The 26,435-nt window shown below is 33.9% G+C and overlaps 2 protein-coding genes across 2 annotated transcripts in view; both read left to right on the top strand.

Moving 5' to 3' along the window:
- Positions 1 to 8,170, top strand: part of LOC310723634 (uncharacterized protein) — a 31,905-nt gene extending 23,735 nt beyond the window's left edge. The window contains exons 9-22 of the mRNA XM_083536965.1: positions 725 to 822; positions 1,092 to 1,196; positions 1,464 to 1,592; positions 1,676 to 1,750; positions 1,836 to 1,875; positions 3,586 to 3,683; positions 3,753 to 4,083; positions 5,245 to 5,345; positions 5,573 to 5,790; positions 6,018 to 6,265; positions 6,463 to 6,573; positions 6,648 to 6,792; positions 7,006 to 7,044; positions 7,395 to 8,170. Of these exons, the coding sequence (XP_083393091.1) occupies positions 725 to 822; positions 1,092 to 1,196; positions 1,464 to 1,592; positions 1,676 to 1,750; positions 1,836 to 1,875; positions 3,586 to 3,683; positions 3,753 to 4,083; positions 5,245 to 5,345; positions 5,573 to 5,790; positions 6,018 to 6,265; positions 6,463 to 6,573; positions 6,648 to 6,792; positions 7,006 to 7,044; positions 7,395 to 7,657 (2,001 nt within the window). The 3' untranslated portion in view covers positions 7,658 to 8,170. The remainder of the gene's footprint in view (positions 1 to 724; positions 823 to 1,091; positions 1,197 to 1,463; positions 1,593 to 1,675; positions 1,751 to 1,835; positions 1,876 to 3,585; positions 3,684 to 3,752; positions 4,084 to 5,244; positions 5,346 to 5,572; positions 5,791 to 6,017; positions 6,266 to 6,462; positions 6,574 to 6,647; positions 6,793 to 7,005; positions 7,045 to 7,394) is intronic.
- A 721-nt stretch (positions 8,171 to 8,891) lies between these two features.
- Positions 8,892 to 26,182, top strand: LOC310723583 (MORC family CW-type zinc finger protein 3-like). The gene is made up of 25 exons (XM_083536846.1): positions 8,892 to 9,009; positions 9,859 to 9,931; positions 12,234 to 12,366; positions 12,578 to 12,826; positions 13,229 to 13,393; positions 14,124 to 14,271; positions 14,646 to 14,774; positions 14,890 to 15,015; positions 17,468 to 17,562; positions 18,024 to 18,128; positions 18,500 to 18,628; positions 18,765 to 18,839; positions 19,016 to 19,052; positions 20,024 to 20,103; positions 20,191 to 20,540; positions 20,689 to 20,909; positions 21,685 to 21,863; positions 22,748 to 22,812; positions 22,974 to 23,032; positions 23,123 to 23,340; positions 23,589 to 23,840; positions 23,947 to 24,057; positions 24,140 to 24,284; positions 24,573 to 24,611; positions 25,753 to 26,182. The coding sequence occupies exons 1-16, from the start codon at positions 8,968 to 8,970 to the stop codon at positions 20,721 to 20,723; spliced, it is 1,971 nt and encodes a 656-aa protein (XP_083392972.1). The 5' UTR covers positions 8,892 to 8,967; the 3' UTR covers positions 20,724 to 20,909; positions 21,685 to 21,863; positions 22,748 to 22,812; positions 22,974 to 23,032; positions 23,123 to 23,340; positions 23,589 to 23,840; positions 23,947 to 24,057; positions 24,140 to 24,284; positions 24,573 to 24,611; positions 25,753 to 26,182.
- The last annotated feature ends 253 nt before the right edge of the window (positions 26,183 to 26,435 follow it).

Raw genomic sequence — 26,435 nt, 5'->3', positions numbered from 1 at the left:
TCAGCTGTAGATCTCTGCAGTTCATCCAGAGTGATCATGGGCCTCTTGGCTGCATCTCTAATCAGTCTTCTCCTTGTATGAGCTGAAAGTTTAGAGGGACGGCCAGGTCTTGGTAGATTTGCAGTGGTCTGATACTTCTTCCATTTCAATATTATCGCTTGCACAGTGCTCCTTGGGATGTTTAAATCTTGGGAAATCTTTTTGTATCCAAATCCGGCTTTAAACTTCTCCCCAACAGTATCTCGGACCTGCCTGGTGTGTTCCTTGTTCTTCATGATGCTCTCTGTGCTTTGAACGGACCTCTGAGACTATCACAGTTACATTTATACGGAGACTTGTTTACACACAGGTGGATTCTATTTATCATCATTAGTCAATTAGGTCAACATTGGATCATTCAGAGATCCTCACTGAACTTCTGGAGAGAGTTTGCTGCACTGAAAGTAAAGGGGCTGAATAATTTTGCACGCCCAATTTTTCAGTTTTTTATTTGTTAAAAAAGTTTGAGATATCCAATAAATTTCGTTCCACTTCATGATTGTGTCCCACTTGTTGTTGATTCTTCACAAAAAGTTACAGTTTTATATCTTTATGTTTGAAACCCGAAATGTGGCAAAAGGTCGCAAAGTTCAAGGGGGCCCGAATACTTTCGCAAGGCACTGTACTAACAGTCTTCTTTTATTTACGATGTTTACAGTGTTCAAACATTGTATTCTGTTACCAGGCCAACAGCTCAGGAGTGGGTGTTATTGGAGTGATTGAGTGTAACTATCTCAAACCAACTCACAACAAGCAGGACTTTGATAATACAGAAGAGTACAGGTGTGTTTGAATAACATTTAGAGGTGACTGATGACTTTCATGAAAAATGTGCAGAAATTTATATTTTGTACAAGTTAGCATAGCATTACATAGCATACATAGCATTTAGCATACATAGCATTGTATGCAGTACAGCAGAGAGTACTGTGTTTTAAGAACAGATAGTTAAATAGATATTTTAATCATTCTGCTTATCAGTAGACAGTGTAGTTATTGTGAATAGATATATGTATACAGTTGGTTAAGAATAATACTGTGTGTCTGTGCAGAAAAACCATGCTGAGTGTAGGTATTAAGCTTGAACATTATTGGAAGGAAGTTGGGCATAGACATAAGAAAATCCTGCATTGCACTGAACCTATTGAGGATCTTCTGTAAGTTAAAAACGTACACACACACACACACACACACACACACACACACACACACACACACACACACACACACACACACACACACACAGGCATGATGAGAAATATACATTCATATGTGATTTATTTGGTTGCATTTTTTTTACTAGCCTTTTTCACATGTGAGCCATATTCACATGCTCATGCTCTGACCAAACAAAAAAAAATCTTGTCATGTATTGAGTTGATGACTGTTTAAAGATATATTTATTTGATTATGTGAACTTACAGGAAGCGTCCAGATCAAATCTGGGTTCAGTGTGATGAGTGTCTGAAGTGGCGCAAACTTCCGGATGGTATTGTAGCTGACAAGCTTCCTAAACATTGGTTCTGCCGCATGAATTCTGACCCAAAATTCAGGTATATTTGTGTTTGTCTTTCTGTGTGTGTGTGTGTGTGTGTGTGTGTTTCTTCTAAAACCTGTGAGTATCTGCTTCACTCAGGAGTTGTACAGTTGAAGAAGAGCCTGAGGATCCTGATGATGAACAACACACATTTAAGAAAACATACAAGAAAGAGTGAGGAATAAATAAGAACCAGTAGTTTTTCTAAAATAAATGCCTTTTAATTATATATGATCTGATGTATCTTTTTTGAAAACAGTGCAAAACAACAGAAGTTGCAGGAGGAAGAAAGACTGCAGGTGATGTTTTTAACAATGGTTATTGGTGTATATATAGTATTTTTCCATTCCATCCATCCAATTAAAGAATAAATCATGCTTTGTAGTTTTGAGTTTTGTGGCAAACTGTGTTTATGCTATTAAAAACCTGTAGCAAAAAAACCAAGATTAATACACTAATTTATATCTAGTCAGAGAAGGGTTTGGTTTGGTTTCAGGGTTTGGTTTTATTATCAAGTCGGCTTTTATTGTTCATCTGACAGGTCTGACGGTTTACCCAGCAGGATGTTGCTGTGATAAAAAAAGAACATGACACACAAACATTGACTTGAGCATTATGCCCGTTTAAGCTAGACTGTGAAATATGTGTACACAAATACATTTAGATATTAAACCATTTAGTCAGTGTTTAGATCTAAAATGAGGCCCGGTGTGAGAGAAAGTAAAGAAAAAATATAATTTATATTATTATTTATATTATTTATAATATTATCTAAAAGCAAAACATGATTCATTAGCATTAATAGCTTTAATTTGTAATTTACGGATTCATCATTATGGATAATTTGCAGACTCTGTTACAGATCGGGAATTACCTGTATAAATTAATATTCACACAATCATATACTGTATACACATATATAATATATCCACACATTTCTTTTTCATCTTGTTTTTATCTTTTATTCATGTGTTTTAGTCTCAAAAGGGTCACTCTTCATGCATCCAAATAACAGCCAGTCCTCCTGATGCTACTAGAAATAAACCTGAAACTTCTTTTATCACTACACCTACAAGGTATTTTTATCACTATTTTATAATTCCATGGCATTAAGAGCACCTGTCTGACTTCCTTTCATTTTTTAGTTACAGTAGGAAGAGAATCCAGGACCTCAGTGAAGAGATCTCAGAGGAGAGGAAAGCTAGAAGAAAGGATTCTGATAATAACATACCAGATTTGTCAACATATTCATCTGCTATGTTGAGCCAAACTAGTAATGCTAATGAAGCAGATTGTAAAGAAATGAAAACGCCACTAAAGGATGATGATGACAATGTGATTTACAAAGGAACAGTGCAGAAAGGGCAGTTCAGTCAAATCACAACACCCAGCTTTATGGACCAGAGCTACAAAGTGCTGTATCCTCAGGTAAAGAAGGAGATAAATCAGTTAATCAAAAAAGAAATCAAGGAAGAGGTAAGGTTCTAAATTACTATTTTGCATCAAGATCATAGTCATAATTCATACTTCTTAAATATATATATATATATATATATATATATATATATATATATATATATATATATATATATATATATATATATATATATATATATATAATGTATTTTCTATATTTTCTGTATTATATATATATATATATATATATATATATATATATATATATATATATATATATATATATATATATATATATATATATATATATAAAATGAGGCATGGTGTGAGAGAAAGTAAAGAAAAAATATAATTTATATTATTATTTATATTATTTATAATATTATCTAAAAGCAAAACGTGATTCATTAGCATTAATAGCTTTAATTTGTAATTTACGGATTCATCATTATGGATAATTTGCAGACTCTGTTACAGATCGGGAATTACCTGTATAAATTAATATTCACACAATCATATACTGTATACACATATATAATATATCCACACATTTCTTTTTCATCTTGTTTTTATCTTTTATTCATGTGTTTTAGTCTCAAAAGGGTCACTCTTCATGCATCCAAATAACAGCCAGTCCTCCTGATGCTACTAGAAATAAACCTGAAACTTCTTTTATCACTACACCTACAAGGTATTTTTATCACTATTTTATAATTCCATGGCATTAAGAGCACCTGTCTGACTTCCTTTCATTTTTTAGTTACAGTAGGAAGAGAATCCAGGACCTCAGTGAAGAGATCTCAGAGGAGTGGAAAGCTAGAAGAAAGGATTCTGATAATAACATACCAGATTTGTCAACATATTCATCTGCTATGTTGAGCCAAACTAGTAATGCTAATAAAGCAGATTGTAAAGAAATGAAAACGCCACTAAAGGATGATGGTGACAATGTGATTTACAAAGGAACAGTGCAGAAAGGGCAGTTCAGTCAAATCACAACACCCAGCTTTATGGACCAGAGCTACAAAGTGCTGTATCCTCAGGTAAAGAAGGAGATAAATCAGTTAATCAAAAAAGAAATCAAGGAAGAGGTAAGGTTTTAAATTACTATTTTTCATCAAGATCATAGTCATAATTCATACTTCTTAAATATATATATATATATATATATATATATATATATATATATATATATATATATATATATAAAATGCAAAATATTTTTTATATATATATATATATATATATATATATATATATATATATATATATATATATATATATATATATATATATATAATGTATTTTCTATATTTTCTGTATTTTATATATATATATATATATATATATATATATATATATATATATATATATATAGATATATTTATATATATATATATATATAAAATGAGGCATGGTGTGAGAGAAAGTAAAGAAAAAATATAATTTATATTATTATTTATATTATTTATAATATTATCTAAAAGCAAAACGTGATTCATTAGCATTAATAGCTTTAATTTGTAATTTACGGATTCATCATTATGGATAATTTGCAGACTCTGTTACAGATCGGGAATTACCTGTATAAATTAATATTCACACAATCATATACTGTATACACATATATAATATATCCACACACTTCTTTTTCATCTTGTTTTTATTTTTTATTCATGTGTTTTAGTCGCAAAAGGGTCACTCTTCATGCATCCAAATAACAGCCAGTCCTCCTGATGCTACTAGAAATAAACCTGAAACTTCTTTTATCACTACACCTACAAGGTATTTTTATCACTATTTTACAATTCCATGGCATTAAGAGCACCTGTCTGACTTACTTTCATTTTTAGTTACAGTAGGAAGAGAATCCAGGACCTCAGTGAAGAGATCTCAGAGGAGAGGAAAGCTAGAAGAAAGGATTCTGATTTGTCAACATATTTATCTGCTATGTTGAGCCAAACTAGTAATGCTAATAAAGCAGAATGTAAAAAAATGAAAACGCCACTAAAGGATGATGGTGACAATGTGATTTACAAAGGAACGGTGCAGAAAGGGCAGTTCAGTCAAATCACAACACCCAGCTTTATGGACCAGAGCTACAAAGTCAAGGAAGAGGTAAGGTTATTAAATATTTTTTTTTCATATATATATATATATATATATATATATATATATATATATATATATATATATATATATGTACAACATATGTAAACTAAATTAGTCAAAAACAAAATCCTCAAAAACAGGTGGTCATTATAGAAGATGACAACCGCCATTTGTCAACCTTATGCAAGTCGAGTCGATCAGGGGATGGGAGAGGCATCAGAGAAAATAACAAACAGCCACAGTAAGAACTCGGTTACTGAAGTTTAAAATTTGCAAATATCAGAAAAAATCCATTGAATATTTTTTAAGAAGATTAAGTTTGCACAATTTGTCAACTTGTTTTATTCTGTTATTTAGAAAAATGAGGTTCATTGAATTTTTGTAGCATTTAGAAAATAAACAAACTTACACATATAGACACACATTTTAAAATGTTTTTTATTTTATTGAATGTCTTTTACTCTGCAGCTTTGTATGCGCTCATGCTGGTCAGTTTCACTGTAAATTGACCAACCTTATATTTGAGATGAAAGGGAAAGGGGAAGTGTTTTGCACCACAGAATCCTGGGATAGACGTCTATTGCAGGGCATCAGAAAATACCAGCCTGCAGGACCCCTGTACAACATCACCTGCTCTGAAGGTTCAATCCTTTATCTATATCTCCCACACTGCGAAATACATGCTGGTAAGATTCTTTTAGTTTTACATGTTAAGATTGTAATCATCCTAATAGAAGAGAACTGCAGCATTGTGTAATGACATAATACAGATTAATCGCTGAATTAATTATTTCTATAATAGTATTTCATTATTTAAGTATTGAGCACTCAAAGATTTTTAATTATGACTACTCTATTTGGGTTTTTCCATCACAGCTTCTTAAGCAATGCATTGTTCAAATTTGTATTCCAGATAAAAATCATACTGAACTGACTGTGGCACATTTCAGTGAGGGTAATATGGAAATTATTCAGCCCCTGAAAGTGACGAATACACATGTGATCATAGAAGTCCAACATATGTCCCTCTTTGGCCTGTTAAAAAAATGGATCACCCCAGAAACTTCTATCAATGCCCAAGTCCTTCTTTTCCACCAAACACTGCAACAAAGGGAAAAAATTTACATCCATCTGTTACCAGGAAATGTGCCAGTTAAAGAGGTAATCTGCCTTCATGTATTTATCATTTTAGTTTTTTTGCAGATTTTTTATTTTTTTTAGCAAATGTTAAGGTTTGACATTTTTGAATCTTTAGACAATGTAATCTTTATGATTTTGATTTCAATATATTTCCAATATTTGTTTTAAATTTTAATTCAAACATAAAATTAATTGAAACATTTCTTTATTTTATCAAGGTGCAGAAGCAGCATAAGGACAACACATACATTCAGTGCAGCTCCATATGTCAACTTACCCCTGGAAAGAAATACAAACCATCCTGTCTCCCTTATGTATCCCAACCAAAGGTAAACTACACTTTATTTTTTGGAAAACAATATAATTTCTTGACAGATTGTAATAGTGTTTATGGTTTGCTTAGGTTGCAACATTTCTCCATGACTACGGCCCAAATTATCACCCCACATTTGAGGTGATCCTTGATACTGACATTCAAGATCTCACCTTGGTTCTTTTGGATGAAATTGGCCAAGAAGTGTGGGAGCCTCACCAGGTTTTACTTACAGGTAGCCAAAAGGCTTTTAGCCTGTTATAATTAACCCAGAACATTACCAAATTCCAAGCCTTTTAAGTTCACACTTACAAACACCACTGATTTATAAGCACTGGGATGCTCATATACATACTGTATAGATTGGGGTTAAATTTACTAGAATATAATTTATGATCACATTATAGTATTGTGACATTGAATCTTGTTTTCTGCCTTATCACCTCAGCTGGTAGGAAAGCAAATGTTCCAAATGAACTACGTGATGGTAAGACTTATGACTAAAATTTTCATTATTTACTTATAAATTCCCTATGCTGCTTTCAAACTGAGTAAAGTGAGCAACATTCTTATGCATTATATATAATTTATATATATATATATATATATATATATATATATATATATATATATATATATATATATATATATATATATATATATATATATATATATATTATAACATTTTATATATTGTGTAAGATATTGTTAGAATTGTTATTGAAACTTTTACAATTATTTTTATTTGTTGCAATTATTGTGCTTATGATGAATTCTGTTGAAAAGAACAGTTCAGCAATGTCATTTGATTTAATTTAAAGATTATCTCTGTTTTAGAGGCTGAATTTGTAGATAATCACAGAGACATACTCATACAGAGAGTTTTGTTGGTAATGGAAATAGCAGACACTCTGCTAACCAAGGGAATGATCAGCAATGAAATGTACAATTATATCAAAGAGAAATCAACCTCACAGGATAAAATGAGGGTATTGTACGAATCTCTCGACTCAGGAGGAAGAGCCATGAAAGCCCGATTCTATAAAGTCCTTAAGGAGAAGCAGCCATTCATAGTGAATGACCTGGAGTCTATGTATTGAAGATCCTCAAATAAAACTTTTACATATTCTCAAATGTAAAAAAAGCCAAAACCTCAGTATTGGTTAATACTAATACTACTACTACTAATACTGCCATTTTACCAATGATACTTTTTTATAATTTACAATCTATAACTTCATCTATAATCTACAAATATTTCCTATGAATGTGGTGCTAAATGTAATGCATCTAAAAGTTGTACAAACAGTGACCCAAGCTTGTAATTCATTGCTTGGATTTTTTCTTTTTCTCTTCCCAATTACAAATGTTACTACCATTAACAAATGTGTGTTTGTATGCAAGTTTAAATCTGGATTAAATATATAGAATTGTCTGAAACTCATGATAGAAATTGTTATTTGTGCCTTTTATCAATTGTTTAATTTGTGAATTAGAGTTTGTTTAGAAAATGAAAGTGAAAGTGAATATGCTCGCTCTCTTTTGCATGAAAGGATGTGATTTGCTTCTTTTCAAATTCAAAACAAATAAACCTTTTTTGTGGTCTGTTCAAAGAGACCTCTTTTTTAAGATCTTATTGCTATAATCTAACATACCCAGTCCAGATATTCAAAACATTGAACAACACTCAGGCATAACATTATAAACACTGACAAGTGAAGTGAATAACACTATCTCTTCATCATGGCACCCGCGGGATATAGTAAGCATCAAGTGAACATTTTGTCCACAAAGTTGATGTAGAAGTAGCCAAGGCTCATTGATGCACATGGGGAGCGAAGTCTGGCCCATGTGGTCCGATCAAACAGAGGAGCTACTGTAGTTGCATTGAAGAAGATAATACTGGTGATAGAAAAGTGTCAGAATACACAGTGCATCGCAGTTTGTTGTGTAAGGGGCTGCAGAGCCACAGACCACTCCGGGTGCCCATGCTGACCCCTGTCCACTACTGAAAGCACAAACAATGGGCACGTAAGCATGAGGATAATGCACTCTGTCACAAAACAAAAATGGTTCAGGAATGGATTGAGGAGCACAATAAGAAATGAAATACAAGGTAGGCATACATCTGTTTGAAGGCTGCCATCTACTGTACAGAAATCTACACAAACTGGCAACTAACTCTGTATGCAAATTGTTAAAACAGCAAAAAAAAAAAACTAACCAATCACTGAATTTATATTTAAGATACGTATATCCACTCGCTGTGGGGTAGAACAAGGGGTGGAGTTTCCTCAAAATCAGTATAAAAGTCGATGTGTTTTTCTGTATTTCAAAGCAGCAGAAAACTCCTCTGTTCTTCATTACATCTCCTTGGAACAGTAACACTTTCTGAAAGAATTAAACAACGATGGCAGCAACAGAAACAAATAGAGCAATACCTTTAAGCTTAGTAAGTACCGATGTGGAATAACTAAGATAGACTATAACCAGCTTTCTCTGTGTATACTGTAGCATTAAATGTAGATAATAATTTATATAAAAGTATAGTCACATGTACTTTTTATGGCTAAGGATTGCAAATTCACTGCCTTCAAAATTTATTTAAGGAAATCATATTAGTCTTTACTAGAAATGAGTTCATCTTATGAAGTACATTTTTTTTACAATTGTATTGAACAACTGCATTGTGATGTTAAAGTTCTCATAACATTTTTCTTGCATTTGTAAGAAAAACTTTCACTTTTATTAACTGTATGAACAGTAGCTGTGTGGTGCGGTGATCTAGAAGCAGAAGGGTTAGGGTTTAAAGTTTCTATAAACATATTTGGAAAGTAGTTATGTGAGGTAATGAAAGAAAGCTAAAACTGGGATAATAATAAAATCATGAATTATTACAATAATAATAATAATAATAATAATAATTATTATTATAAATAATAATGATAATTCCTCTTCTATGTACCTGAACAAAGCTGAGAAACAGACTATTGGTCTAGTTGCAGATGATCGAATGATCTTTCTAGTTCATGCAAGGAAAGAAATGGTTTAATTGTTCTGAGCTAGGGCTGTTTTTACCAACTGTTCCTATGATGATTGTTTTAGAATAATGTTTAGAAATTATTCAGAATCCTAGAAAAGTCAGATTTTTATGATCATAAATAGCACTTGCATCCTACCCCCTTTTATCAGCTCTACCACAAAATGGGGGTGCGTGAGATGTTGTCAGCAGCTAATGTAACATTTATTCATCTTTTATAAAAGACTTATTTTTGGCTATCATATTGACTTCATCCTGAAGGTTTGTCCAAAATATCTACACACAAACTCCACTAGCCACACCTGGCCCTTCAGTGCTATAGCAGAATTGATTGGTGAGTTAAATTCACCTAATTATTCTTTTCTTCTTTCCTTCTTCCAAATGATTATTGGACCATATTTTTTTAACAGTTTAAATCTTTTACATTCTGAACTATAGGCAGTATTTTCATATAAGTCACACATCTACACATAGCACACCAGGAAGTGAGATTATGTGAAAAATGCTGTTTGTTGATTAAAGTACTAGAATTCCTTTCAAAATCAACACCAACCTTTCTGACAGGAACACCACAAGTTGTAGGCAGGCAGACCATCCTTTACCCTCAGAACTCCAAGGTTGTGTCCTTAGTCCCCTTTATGACTGTGTGGCTTTATGACTTCCATCTCTACCATCATTGTCAAGTTTGCTAAATACACAGTTATGATGTTAAGATAATCGGGTGGGTCTGATCACTGATAATAATGAGATGAATAGTTTAAAAACCTGGAGAACTGTTGCCAAGAGAACAACCTCCTCCTGAACGTCAAAAAGACAAAACAAAGATGATAGTGGACTTTAGCATGAAGCACCCTGGTCAGCTAGGGCTCTTGAGAGACTTTTAACTGCATTCTAAGGTGCTAAGGAAATCTGCACAATTTAGGGCAACTAGCCTAATTTGGTAGTATTTAATTTAATTTAGCTTTATCTACAACTCCGATTCCAAAAAAGTTGGGACACTGTACAAATTGTGAATAAAAAAGAAATGCAATAATTTACAAATCTCATAAACTTATATTTCATTCACGATAGAATATAGATAACATATCAAATGTTGAAAAGTGAGACATTTTGAAATGTCATGCCAAATATTGGCTCATTTTGGATTTCATGAGAGCTACATATTCCAAAAACGTTGGGACAGGCAGCAATAAGAGGCCGGAAAAGTTAAATGTACATATAAGGAACAGCTGGAGGACCAAGTTGCAACCAAGTTGCAAGAGATTGAAGTTATCATCATCTACAGTGCATAATATCATCCAAAGATTCAGAGAATCTGAAACAAGCTCTACGTGTAAGGGTTAAGGCCGGAAAACCATACTGGATGCCCGTGATCTTCGGGCCCTTAGACGGCACTGCATCATATACAGGAATGCTACTGTAATTGAAATCACAAAATGGGCTCAGGAATACTTCCAGAAAACATTGTCGGTGAACACAATCCATCGTGCCACAAAAAGAAGCCATATATAAACATGATCCAGAAGCGCAGGCATTTTCTCTGGGCCAAGGCTCATTTTAAATGGACTGTGGCAAAGTGGAAAACTGTTCTGTGGTCAGACAAATCAAAATTTGAAGTTCTTTTGGGAAAACTGTGACACCATGTCATCCGGACTAAAGAGGTTAAGGACAACCCAAGTTGTTATCAGCGCTCAGTTCAGAAGCCTGCATCTCTGAAGGTATGGGGTTGCATGAGTGCATGTGGCATGGGCAGCTTACACATCTGGAAAGGCACCATTTATGCTGAAAGGTATATCCAAGTTCTAGAACAACATATGCTCCGATCCTGATGTCCTCTCTTTCAGGGAAGACCTTGCATTTTCCAACATGACAATGCCAGACCAGACGTGTCTCCTCAGTCCCAAGACGATTGCAGACTGTTATAAAAAGAAGAAGGGATGCCACACAGTGGTAAACATGGCCTTGTCCCAACTTTTTTGAGACCTGTTGATGCCATCTAATTTAAAATTAACTTATTTTTCCCCTTAAAATTATACATTTTCTTAGTTTAAACATTTGATATGTCATCTATGTTGTGTTCTGAATAAAATATTGTATACATTTAAAACTCCCTAAGATGGCATGAAGAATAGGAAGAAACCTTGAGAGAAACCAGACTTAAAAGGCAGCCCATTCTCATCTGGGTGGCAACGAATGTCTATTCATTGCAGTTCATCATTTAGTGATGGGTCCTTAAATGCAGAATTATTAATGCAAACTGCAGTTATAAGCCATTGTAGCAGAATGTTGTATTAATTACAGTCCAAGTTCTTGATTTGCTCAGCAACTTCAAGGATCTTTGGGCTGTTCATGTGGAACCATTCTCAGCTCCAATTCAAGCAAACTCCATCCACAAGAGCATGTTTAATTCGACAGAGCGAGAGGGAGAGAGAGAGAGAGAGAGAGAGAGAGAGAGAGAGAGAGAAAGAGAGAGGAGAAAGGACAGAGAAAGAAAAACAAGGATTATTAAGAATCTGTATCTTTACATATAATTTAAAGACACTGTACATTGCGATCAGGATGTAAGTTGCTACTCCAGCAAGAGTACTGATATATACTGTTTCGGATTTATTCTGTTATTTTCTCTTTTTTTTTAGACAATGCTTATGACCCAGATGTCAGTGCAAAAAATTTCTGGATTGATAATACAGTGATCAAAGACCAGGACTGCCTCATCTACATGGATAATGGAAAAGGCATGGACTATGACAAGATGTTAAAAATGTTAAGGTTGGAGTGATTTATAAAGTGTGTGTTATACTTAAGAAATCTTTAAATCATCCAGCAGTTAATTTTAACAATGCAAAGTGGATGCTAACTGTGTAAACAGTATACAGGTTTACTTTTTACAGAAAAGGTGCTCTCTCTCTCTCTCTCTCTCTCTCTCTCTCTCTCTCTCTCTCTCTCTCTCTCTCTCTCTCTCTTTCTCTCTCTCTCTCAGTTTTGGCTTCAGTGATAAGAAGGCAGTAAGAGGTCATGTTCCAGTGGGTCGTTATGGTAATGGATTTAAGTCGGGCTCCATGCGTTTGGGGAAGGATGCCATTGTGTTCTCAAGGAAAGCCAACACCATGTGTGTGTGTCTCCTGTCACAAACTTACCTCAAGAAAACAGGAGTACAGAATGTCATAGTGCCTATGGTCATGTTCACCAAAACCAAAGAAACTGATATTCTTTATGTGGAAAGATGGATGTACTGATTTTACATTAATGGCGGATATGAATGAATAATATATATCTATATTTTTTTATTACAGGTGCATTATATAAGTACACACAATAAAATAAAATAATGTATACGGAATAATAAACAACATAACCACTTACACTGCAACATTTTTAAAGATTATTCATTTTTTTATATTATAAAATATGCAGTAACTATTTTGGATTATTTAGTTTATATAGAAAACAATGAGTAGTAATTATGTAGTATTTAATGTGAAGAATGTACTGAATATACAGGGCCTGTCAGTTCAATGATAAATCAGAAATCAATAGCAGATATAATTAGTAGTGAACAATAAGAAATAGAAAACTATTTAAATGTGTCCAGAGAGTATAAATGTACCTCTGTATCGTTTGCTCCTTAATTTTACTGTTTACTCAGTGCTGCACCAGAGCATGCAGACAGTCTTCATGATATCCTGAAATATTCTTTGTTTAACACCAAGGAAGAATTGCTTTCTGAGTTCAGTGTCATTGATAGGTTGTGTGCCGGCTCAAGTGGAACCCGAATCATCATCTGGAACCTTCGCAGGTGAACATGCAGAAAGTTTGATTTGTTGTAATATACAAAAATAAACCATGAGTAGTAATTATGTAGTATTTAATGTGAAGAATGTACTGAATATACAGGGCCTGTCAGTGGGATCTGAGCTTAAAGGGATTCAAGTAGAAAACTATACAAATGTGTCCGGAGAGTTTAGAATTTTTCTGGTAATAATTTGTATTTTATTGAGTGAAATAAGTATTTGATCCGCTACCAACCAGCAAGAATTCTGACTCCCACACACCCGAATTAGTCCCGTCCGTTTAAGAAACAACTCCTAATATAACTGGTTATGTTTAAGAAAAAAAAAAAAAAAAAAAAAAAAAAAGACTTCAGTCTTCATTTATTATTTTATATTATTTTGTTTCTCTCTTTGTTAAAATAAACCTACCATAAAAATTGACTGTTCATTTCTTCATAAGAGGGTAAACTTTCAAAATCAGCAGGGGATCAAATAATTATTTCCCCTTCTGTAGCTATAGTTGAGAGCTCGGTTTAGATTAAAGATGTGATAGAATACTGGAATTACATTTTGCTCTAGAAAAGACATTTAATATAGTTAATGTAGTACTATGCAATAATATCAACAATGTTATGATTGTCACGTCACTTGAAATGTAATGCGGAACTCTTTTTAGACTGCTCAGATCATTATTGAGAGCTATTAACATTTATTCTATGTCTTCTTTGGTTTTCACCTAAAATTGTTCTGCTGCAGCACTCCTTCAGGAGAATTAGAACTTGACTTTATGAAAGATCGTTATGACATCCGGATCCCTACTGATATGTGGAAAAGCACCACAGAGCCAAACAATTGGCAGGAAAGAAGTGGCATGTCAGTGCCTAAGAATGAATATTCACTGCGGGTGAGAATTTACCAAGAAAATTGCTAGCAGGTACAACTGTCTAAATTAAACAAAGTGGGAAACTTTGGGCATACTGTGATCAGATAGAACTAGAGAGCTGAAACATCTGCTAACATCAGTACAATGCAGATCAAACAACATCACAGTTCAATGATAAATCAGAAATCAATAGCAGATATAATTAGTAGTGAACAATAAGAAATTGCAAAACATGTGAAGCATAAATGTGAATGTACAGTTGTCTAAACAAAATTTAACTAAAGATTTACAGCAGCTCATCCTTAAATCAGCACATGTTTATTAACTCTTAACTTAAGGATTCAAGAATAACAATGTACAGTCAAGCCTGTTCATTAATTTTTCTCCTGTTTCAGGCTTACTGTAGTATCCTGTACTTGAAGCCAAGAATGCACATTATTCTCCAAGGTCAGAAGGTGGAAACTCTGTATATCACAAAAACTCTAGCAAAGGTTAACCATGACTTATACAAACCTGCTTCTCTTGTATCCTTGTGCCAAATATTGGAGCACCAGAAAAATGGCCAATTAAGCATATGAAAGAGTTATATGTTTTTTATATGATTCAAAAAATGCCATGATCCTTAAGCTGTTGTTATAGAAGGGAGCAAAGGCAATATCAATTACATTTGGTTACAACACAAAAAGCAAAGAGCATTATGGACTGATGATGTACAACAAAAACCGCCTAATCAAAGCCTATGAGCGTGTTGCCTGTCAGCGCAAGTTGAGCATCATACAGTGTTTTTGGTATTTAATCTGTTTTATATTTCTTCGTTGATCTGCTCAGGGGTAAAGTATACTAAGGCAAACAAATTTTGTATTTGTAAGTGCAGTGTAGGTAGGTAGGTAGGTAGGTAGGTAGTAATGTAGGTAGAGGATAAACAAAGAACTAGAAAGTAACACAAAAAATAAATGTTTACTATCCTTAAAACAAACAAAACACTTTCTTTGATACTTCCACTCATCTCTTGACCATATTTAAAATTCGTTTGTACAGTTTCAAAGAATGCCCAAGGCAAGTAATATCCAAGGCAACATTCTCAAACTGCAACATGTTCATTACCTGAATAAGAATAAAAACCCTACTTAACTCCTTCCTTTTAATTACTTCCCAGTTTATAAAGAATCCATATTATAATCTCGGAGTCAGTGTGAGACTAGGAACACCCACAGTTTTGATGACTGTAGTAAAAATAGGTTACTCTTTATGACCCACATCCCACAGTTCTTTTGTTGTTAACAACATGCCAACATGCATGTTCTGGAAGCTGCAAGCAAAGCGATCTGAACAGCTGAAATAGAGGTACTATATGATGATTTATTGGCTTTAGTGACACTGGCTATGTTTGGCAAGAAATCAAAAGAAGATGCCAATCCTTTCTCATGAAAGGGGCATACTATACCCAGGATGAGTTCCCCATCAGTATGGTGTATGGAGTTTAAGGCAACCTGGCTCATTCTTTCTACCAGATATGAGACACTCAGGTAGTGATGCAGTATATTTTGGTACAATTCTCTTTATATTATGTGAAAGATTATTATACAGGTTGATGACTAGCCTAAATGGTAATAGCCTCTGCTTCATGCTATAGAGACAATGCATACACTTTCAGAAGAATGGAAAAGATGTGGTGCAGCAGATTTAGAGAAACTCTCCAGACACAAGATGCCCCTTTCCTTATAAAACATTTCTGATTCATGGGCCTAAAATAGTTCCCAGTGTTGGGGGTTCCTTGGCAACTCCTTCCTTGGGTATACTTATTATCAACTTGATTATTTTGAGGACTGTGATTTGGTTGACCAATTATTTGCAAATACCACAAGATAAAAACCATTTGTAGGTAAATGCAGCTAGCAGATAATTACACTAATGTGCAAGTCAAGTCAAGATGCTTTTATTGTCATTTCAACCATGTATAGCTGACGCAGTACACAGTGAAATAAAACAACGTCCCTCCAGAACCCTTATACTACATAAAACAACATAAAACAACAATCACAGAAACAGAAAAACACAGGGCTAAGGACTGTGAGTGTCCTAGCCATGCATGTGTAAAACCTGGTGCAAACAGTGAAAAAGACAACATAAGATCTACCAGTAAACCTGTCATAACGAGAAAAGTGAACAGTAGCAAAAATGTAAACAAAATATTGTGCAAAAGAGCAAATAGCAGCAGTCCAGGAAGATGTGCAAAAACGGCATGTAAACAGTTTATGGTAATGAAGTGATGTTATGTGAGTGGTACTGAATCAAGGGTGTGCGAAGTGAGTACGAGTGTGTGTTGAGTCCGGGTTGTAAAGATCAGTCACACACAGTGTGTGTGTGTGTGTGTGTGTGTGTGTGTGTGTGTGTGTGTGTGTGTGTGTGTGTGTGAGAGAGAGTTCAGTTCAGTTCTTTGTTGAGAAGCCTGAGGCTTAAGGAAAGAAACTGTTACACAGTCTGGTATGACGGCCCGAGTGCTTTGGAACAGCTTCCCTGATGGTAGGAGAGTGAAGACTGTGTGTGAGGGGTGTGTGGGGTTGTCCACAATGCTGTTGGCTTTGCGGATGCAGCGTGTAGTGTAAATGTCCATGATAGAGGGGAAAGAGACTCTGATGATCTTCTCAGCTGTCCTCACTATCCTCTGTAGGGTCTTGCGATCCAAGACGGTGCAGTTCCCAAACCAGGCAGTGATGCAGCTGTAGAACATGGTCAGGAAGGGGGAGGGGGGTGGACTTTCCTCAGCCTTCTCAGAAATTAGAGACGCTGCTGGGCTTTTTTAGTGATGGAGCTGGTGTTAAATGACCAAGTGAGGTTATCCGCCAAGTGAACACCAAGAAATGTGTTGCTCTTGACGATCTTCACTGAGGATCCATCGATGATCAGTGGAGAGTGGTCACTCTGTGTTCTCCTGAAGTCAACAACCATCTCTTTAGTTTTGTCAATGTTTAGAGACAGGTTGTTGGCTCCACACCAGGCTGTTAGCTGTTGCACCTCCTCTCTGTTTGCTGACTCATTGTTCTTGCTGATAAAACCCACCACGGTCGTGTAATCAGATTTAGTTCAGGATCAATTTTATAAATAATTAAAAAAAAGATATTTTATTTGTGATGTTCAGGAGTGGTTAAGACATTGGCCACAAGTTCAAATCCTAGCATTTGTCCTCCTTTACCTCCTTTATTATGTTTTGTTACAGGGCAACATGGGAGTGGGAGTTATTGGGGTTTTGGAGTGTAACCACCTCACGCCAATTCACAATAAGCAGGACTTTGATCAATCTGTGGAGTACCGGTATGTTTGAGTATCAACTCCAGATGCATCCATGACTTTTACGAGTTAATATTTATCTACATCACTGCGCACCTACAGTATACAGTAAGAGACTATTATCTCTTTTACTGAAGTTTCGATTGATTCAGCTTCCCAAAGAACGATTGAGGAAATCATTCCTACCCTATGCAATTGCCCAGTACAATGACTCACCTCTCTCACCTCTAATAGAATTGCAACTAATATACTGTACATATCCCATTATTCACTGTCACTTTACACACTTACACATACACTGACAATTAGTGCATTTCACTAGTTTCTTTCTTTCTTTTTGGATTGCCTGTTGCACTCTATTTTTTTTATGAAGCATCATCTGTCAATATTGTATTCATTTATTTAAGCTAAAATTGTTTACTTACATACCCCCCCCACAACATTGACATTTTTAATGACTTAATGATTTTTGTTTATCTGTGCAGGAGAACCATAATTAATGTAGGTAACAAGCTTCAGGACTATTTCAAAGAAGTTAATTACAGACATAAGGTTAACGCAAACTGCACTGACTCTTTTGAGGATGCTGTGTAAGTTTAATGTCTCTCTCTCTCTCTCTCTCTCTCTCTCTCTCTCTCTCTCTCTCTCTCTCTCTCTCTCTCTCTCTCTTTCTCTCTTTTTCTTACATATTTGTAGACAAATACAGAAATATTATTAATACAAATATTAATAGCAATCCTAGACATATTCTGAAAACCAGCAAGAATGGCAGTCAGATTTTAAATACATTAATATTAATGTTCAATATAATTTTGTTAATGTCTAAAGTTTCTAGTTTGCATTTACTACAGAAACAGCAACACTGCGTGCACACTGACACATATTCTGTGTAAAAGGCAACAATAATTAACACAAAGGAATATTTACATAAACATTAACACTTGATTGCGTGAACTTGAAGGAAACGACCAGATCAAAACTGGGTTCAGTGTGATGATTGTATGAAGTGGCGAAAACTTCCAGATGGTATTGTACCTGAAATGCTTCCTAAAAACTGGTTCTGTCACATGAACTCTGATCCTCAATTTAGGTATGTGTGTACTGTACTTTTTTCTTTTAGTGTGTGTGTGTGTGTGTGTGTGTGTGTGTGTGTGTGTGTGTGTGTGTGTGTGTGTGTGTGTGTGAGTGTGTGTGTGTCTCTACTCATGTAAGTCCTTGATTTTCAGGAGTTGTGAAGTTGAAGAAGAGCCTGATGATTCTGATGAAGTACTAGCCAGATTCCAGAAAACATACAAACAGGAGTGAGGAATACATTTAGTTTTTTGCAATGAACATATTTTCTAGCACACATCAGGTTTTATAGAATCCTGTTTTCTACAGCATGTTGAAGGTGTGTTTAAGCAATTCATATACGTTTCCAAAAGCATAAATGTTTCTGGATCTAATAGTATAATATTTTGTATGTGTTTTGAAACAGAGAGCAAAAGCAGAAGTTGCAGCAGAACAGACAGCAGGTGAAGTCATGCTGTTTTATTGGGGCAGTGTATTTTTATGCCCTCTGTCCAGATTGAGATAAAGACACTGTTCACTACTGTGAACATTCTTTTTGTAGATATTCCACCAGGGTTTGTGTCATAAATCATCTGTAGAAGAAAAACAGTGTCTTTTGGCATTTTTTATTTTCTATGGGATTCCATCATTTCAAAACTATCTGAAACTAAAACATTGACAATTTCAGCCTACTTTATATAGAAGTAATTGTGTGTATTGCTGTGTATTTCTTTTATAAGACAAGCCTAGGGATTTCCTTCTATCATTAAATCATTTCTTGTTATTCAGTTTTTGACTTTGTAATGAACTTGGTGGTAATGTACCTAGGACTGCAGATTTGAACAAGTATGATGTTGCTATATATATATATATATATATATATATATATATATATATATATATATATATATATATATATATATAAATATATATATATATATAAATATATATATATATATATATGCATTTTGAAGATTCCTAAATTCGCTGGACTGTGGGAAAATTTGCAAATACAGTTAAACATTTAAGAGGACAAGTAGTATTTCTAGAAAGTGGCATGTGAGAAAATTGTGACACAAAATTATATGCTGTAAAAAACTAATGGATCAAAATAATTAGCTTAAAGTAAAAGCTACACCACCTTAGGATACACTCCACATTAGTACTACTCTTCATACCCATGCACTACAAAGAATAAATCAACCTGCACTCAAATATGACTAGCACAGCAACCAATGACGAAGGGGAAAAAGTACCTTGTACACAACCTCTTTGGAGCAAATCCACATTAATTCCTAAAAAAAGAAATATTTTTCTTTTTGCTTGCGGCATAATCGAATAGAAGCAAGTAAATTAATATTTTTCCATTACCACATTCGGCTACAATAGTTTATGATCTGTCTTTATGTTCACAAAATTGTTTTTTCTCTCACAGCTGAGCTCTTCTACATTCAGTCCTGTCCAAACAGTGCCAAATCGTTCATTTGATATTCATCCTTCTAGAACTCCTAAAAGGTACTGTAATCAGAAATTTGGTCTCAATTTCCTTTGCAATAACATGGCATTAAGGGCATGAATGCCTTAATTTCACCTTTATTCCAGGAAGAAGAAAGCCCAGGACCTGGGTCCAGAGAACTCAAAGGAGAAGAAAGTTAGAATAAGAGATTTCGATGATATGCCAGATTTATCAACTTGTTTACCTGCTATGTTTAGCCATGATACTGATGCTAATAAAGTAGACCGTAAAGACATTAAAGCATCACTGAAATATGATGATGATGATGATGATGTGATTGACAAGGACTTGTTGAAGAAGGCGAAGATCAGTCAAACCACACAAAGCAGTTCTGATTACCAGCAGAACTACAAAGGTCTGCACCTGCAGATCATGGAGGCAATGAGGCACCTCCAGGATAAGCTGATAGAGCTAAAAAAAAATGATAAAGCAAGAGGTGGGTGTATAGATTTTGTGTTGTGTCAAGGTTGAAGTAATGATTTAGAAATATTAGAGAATCAAGTAATTCTAACTTAAATACATCAATGCAGCATTTATGTTTAATGTTATTTTACTCTAAATCTTATTTTGTCCTTTTTTCTAAGGGAGTGGACACAAAGATGGACAATTTAGAATATGAACAGTGGAAAAACTGCTGTGATAGCCTGCAGAAAGATTTAGAGGAAATTAGGACTGAAAATCTGGAGGTAAGTATCCAAGATTGTGCAGCACTTTCAACAGAAGCTTCAGTCAAAGGAGAAGTCCCGCAGACATGGAAGGACGAGTCACAGGACGAGAAAGGACAGACTGATAAAATCCAGTCACTGTAAGAGCTCTGTTTATAGAATCTATTTTTTAACATTTTACACTATAGCTATATATGGTTAAAATGACAATAAAAGCTTCTTGAATTGACTTGACATGTGTGTGGGTATATACACAATATATATACTGTGTATACACACAGTGTATATGTATATATACATATACACTTGTGTGTTATACACTGTATATATATTGTGTACACTGTATACACATATATATATATATATATATATATATATATATATATATATATATATATATATATATATATATATATATATATATATATACAGTGTGTACACTGTATACACATATATACTGTGTGTATATATATATATATATATATATATATATATATATATATATATATATATATATATATATATATATATATATATATATATATATATATATATATATATAGACAGGGTGAAAAGGTTAAGAAATGCTAAAGATCACAAAGATCAGATTGAATAGAGAGAAAGTGTATTATGGAATGACAAATCCAAGTTTGAAAAATTTGGGTCAATAATATATAAGAAGAAGATTTGGAGAAAGATGGAAGAATGAGTGAAACATGGTGGAGGGGCTGCCAGTGGTTTTTGCAATATTTGACACATTGGTGGAATCATAAATGCTGAACAATACAGACAGGTTTTAATACATCATTCTATTCTTTCTGGAAAGTGCCTGATTGGCAATTGTTTTATTTTTCAGGATGACAAAGATCCCAAGCAGTATACTGTATGTGCAAAAAGGATTTCTTTTCTTTTCAGCCCCGAGTTAAGAGAACTTAGACAAAACCTGACACGGCTCCTCCGTTCCCATGTCCCTACACTTGAGCTTGAGCAGGTCATCAATAAGGTTTTTGCTCAGGTTTTTGATGCCATTACCCCTAAAGTGGCATCATTGTTGACCAAGGGAACTAAAATTTCAGATGCAGCTTTATGCTTAGGTTGGTAAATTAAAGTTCTTAATTTATTCTATTATACTTTGAAATTTTTTTTTAAACATTTCATTGGTTCAGGTGCATTTAAGTGCAAAATGTCTCTTTATACTATTAATGTTTCATAAGACAATGATCTTGCAAATTTTGAGAAATGTGATATTTATAAACATTTCTCTCTCTTTTATTTATAGCAAAAACCCATTTACATAGTAGGAAATTATAATAGAATGTAAAATTATTAACTTTTGGTTTTTTTTATAAAGATTTCATTTAAGTCCAAATTGGCTGCCTAAAGGCACACTTTGTAAAAGATGTGCAAAATGTTTGTGAGGGCTTTGAACAATTTTATTTATTTATTTATTTATATATTTTTTTCAGCTCTCCCTTATTGCATGAAAGCTATTGACAAAAGAGGGTGTCTAGCACCTTTATGAACTTCAATTTTTTTTTTACCTTTATGAAAAAAAATCTGCTCATATGTCATTGTAAAACCATGTAACAGACTTGAAGTAAAACTCTATATGACCTCTTCTAAAAGCTAAGATAACATGATTGGCTAGTGTTGCTTTGCCTGACAGTGGGAGTAATTTAGCTATCATTCCCACCCATAAAACATGGTCAGTGTTGCTGCTTTGTATCCTGACTATTTCTTTTCATAGGGGATCTGGCAATTTCGACCTTCTAGAGCTACTGCTATTGAAGTGTCAGTTGACTCCTAACAATAGCATAGATGCCACATGTCCTTGAAATATGAAAAAACATAAAACATAGAGAAGCTAATGCATCTAGTGGCATGTTTTGAAAATTATAATACAGAGTGAGACCCAAACTTACAATTACTTGTTGTATATTTGTGTTTTCGTTTGTGTTTTGCTTTTCTGTCCATATAGAATTTAAGGAATATGAAGAAGTAGACAGTCAGTCAATACCACCAGAGTACCTTCTAACCAGATATGTAAGACTTGTTAGTGATGACACTAAGAAGACAGACTCTGTGTTTAGACTCAGTAGTATCAGAATTGACTATAATATAAAATAAAAGCTGAAATACATATCAACAATATTCTTGTAAATATGTATAATATAAAAGCTGCTTTGTATTCTTCTGCTCACCAGCCCTCAGATATATTTGTTCCTGAATTAATTAACCACACTGCCAACAGTGGTGAATACAGGTGCTTATTAAACGTTTTTCCCTTCACAAAAAATTCGTTTTCCAAGCCAGTTTTATGTTTACATTGTCCTCTGTGTCTTTTGCTCTGCAGGTTTCTATGTTCTAATGCTGGCCAGTTTCACTGTAAATTGACCAAAATTGTCTTTGAGATGAAAGAGAAAGGGGAAGTGTTGTACACAGTAGAGTCCTGGGATAACAGTCAGCTGCATGGCATAGGCCAACTCCAGCCTGCCGGACCCCTGTACAACATAAACTGCTCTGAAGATTCAGTTCATTATATGCATTTCCCACACTGCGAGATATATGATGGTAAGATCATTTTGGGTTGACATGTTATGATTAAATGTTATGTTATTGCCAATAAACCAAAACATAACCATTAATATCCCTAAAATACTATTGGTCAAAAACCACACTTTATAAGACCGCTCCAGGAGACCTGTGGAATCTGCAACAAGAAACAAGATTTTAGATTTTAAATCCTGTAAGGAGCTGCTGCTGATGTCTGCTGGATTTCAACTGTTTGTTCTCACCTCCTTGTGGCATTACATATTTAGGTACAAATCAGATTGATCTGGCAGTGGCACATTTCAGTGAGGGGAATGTGGAGATCATTCAGCCCCTGAAAATAACCAACACACGTGATCTTTGAAGTCCATGGTCTCTCCATCTTTGGCCTGTTAAAAAAGATCTTCTGGGATACACCCATCAGTGGCCAAGTTCTACTTTTCTACAAATAAATGATTGGAATACAAAGAAGGAAAAAATTGCACATTTACCTCCTGCCAGGAAATGTGGCAGTCGAAGAGGTAATTTTATAAAATCAACTTAATTAAATTATACGTTGTTTTATTAAGGTAAAATTTTAGAATTCACGAAATATTGTTCTTAAATATTATTCACTCGACTATGAAGGTGCAGAAACGGCATGAGAGCAGCACATACATTCCATGCAGCTCCACATGTCAACTAATACCTGGTAAAAAATACAGACCACTCTGTGAGCCTCATGCATCCCAGCCGAAGGTACTGTAAAATAAATCTTAATTTGTGGTGAAATAAGATTTCGTGAGATATTGAATAGTGCATCAAGCTATCTTTTTCTTAGGCTAAGATATTTGGCTCTGACTATGGTCCCAACTATCATCCAACATTCGAGGTGATCTTTAATACAGAGGTTGAAAACCTTACATTAGGTCTTTTGGATGAAATTGGCCTAGAAGTGTGGGAGCCTCGTCAGGTCTTACTTACAGGTAGCCAAAGGATAATTGTTGTATTCTTTTAAGACAGAAATAAATGGTGTTAATTTCATCCTCTTGTATCAAACCCAGAATATTACCTTGATCCAAGTCTTTCTAGTTCACACTCACCTACACTACTAATTTATAAGGTCTGGGATGCTCATATACACATAGCTGACTTTACTATACTAATATGTAAGATCATACTATGTCTGTTGTAAAAAGCGCTATAGAAATAAACTTGACTTGACTTGACTTGAATTGTAGTACTGAATCTGTATTTCTGCCTTATTACCTTAGATGAGATGAGAGGAGGAGCCCAAGATCGAATAGCTAATGGTAAGAATTTTTTATTTTTTATTTCCTGTACACGATTGCATCATGCATAGTGTTCTAATAAATGAATACTACTGAGGCATGCCATAGGTAGAATATTTCTTTTATTTTTAGCCATCATTCACAGCTAGATGGGAGTTAAATGAGAGCATTTGGGGGAAGGGTGGAGTATCAACGCACCCAAAAAAAACCCCAACAACCAAAAAAACCCAAACCAAAATAGTAATAAGATCACAAAGTTAGCACACCACAAAGCCAAATATACAACTAATACAACTAATATTAGTTGTAACACTACAACTAATACAACTACAAACCACCAATGCAGAGCATGGACACAAAAGTTTTAGCAGTCACATCCCAGCACCTCTTAATTTTTTCTTAATAATGAAAAGTTAAAAGAAAATAAAGCATCTCCATTAATGTATTTATAATTTTTGAAAATAGCATTATAAGGAGAATGCTAGTTTGTTAGAAAGCCATCTTTACAAACATTTTTTTAAATAAAATACTTGTATAGATTGTAGCTTGCTGTGCAGGCCACTTCTAAATAAAATGTGGCCATACACCTCCTAATATAAGGGAAATGATTTAATAAATACTACAAATATATGTCTTTGTGTATGTATTCTGCAAACAGTGTACCCAGTATCATACCGTAATTCACTTAAAAAAAAAAATACAATCCTTTGTGCTAACAGTTCCATTACTGCCCTTGTTCTTCACTGGAAGTTCTGTTCATAACTTTCTAATGAACATGCACAACAGCACCTTCCATCAACTTGGAATTACATTATCTATCAGATATTTTTGAAGTGTACAAATATTTTTCTGAACTTCTTAAATATTGCATATATAAAAAAAAAAAAAAAAAAAAAAAAAAATATATATATATATATATATATATATATATATATATATATATATATATATATATATATATATATATATATATATTTTTTTTTTTTTTTTTTTTTAATAAAATCTAATTTATAATGCTGGCATTTGTAAGAAACTTAATGTTTAAATTCTTTTGATTTATTGAAATTAATGTGCTTATGATGAATACTGTTGAAACAGTCAAGCAAATTGTTTTGTTGAATAAAGTCTAGTGTAAATTGTTTAATGTTTATCTCTTTTTTAGATGCGAAATTTGTAGATATTCACAGAGACATGCTCATACAGAGAGTTTTGTCAGTAAATGAAATAGCAGACCATTTGCTAACCAAGGGAATGATCAGCAATGAAAATTACAGTGAAATCAGAAATGCAGCAACCTCGCAGGAGAAAATGAGAACATTGTACAAATCTCTCAACTCAGGAGGAAGAGCTTTGAAAGCTGAATTCTATAAAGTCCTTAAGGAGAAGGAACCTTTCTTGGTGAAAGACCTGAAGTCTGGATCAAATAATGCATAGATGATTTTTATACACTATGAAATTTATATATAAATATCTAAACTTTTAAGTACATGTCAAAAGTTTGGACACACCTTCCCTTCAAACACCTACTACAGTGGTTTTCCTTATTATTTTCAACATTGTACATCAATACTAAAGACATCAAAACTATGAACGAACGAACGAACACATGGAATTATTTAGAAAACAAAAAGTAAAAAAAAAACCAGAATATGTTTTGTATTTTAGATTGTACAAAGTAGCTACATTTAGTTTTGATTTAGTTTGACAGGTTGACACACTCATGACATTTTTTAATCAGATTCATGAGGGAGTCACCTGGAATGTTTTTTGAGAAATAAGCTCTCATGAAGACTGTCCCAGACCATGAGCTACCTCTGCCACAGAGGCTAAGTTTGTTCAAATTGC

Source organism: Silurus aristotelis (genome assembly GCF_946808225.1).
Source record: "Silurus aristotelis genome assembly, chromosome: 3".
NCBI classification, from domain to species: domain Eukaryota; kingdom Metazoa; phylum Chordata; class Actinopteri; order Siluriformes; family Siluridae; genus Silurus; species Silurus aristotelis.
Note: the sequence above shows the minus strand (reverse complement) of the source record. Positions and strands in the feature narration are given on the sequence as shown.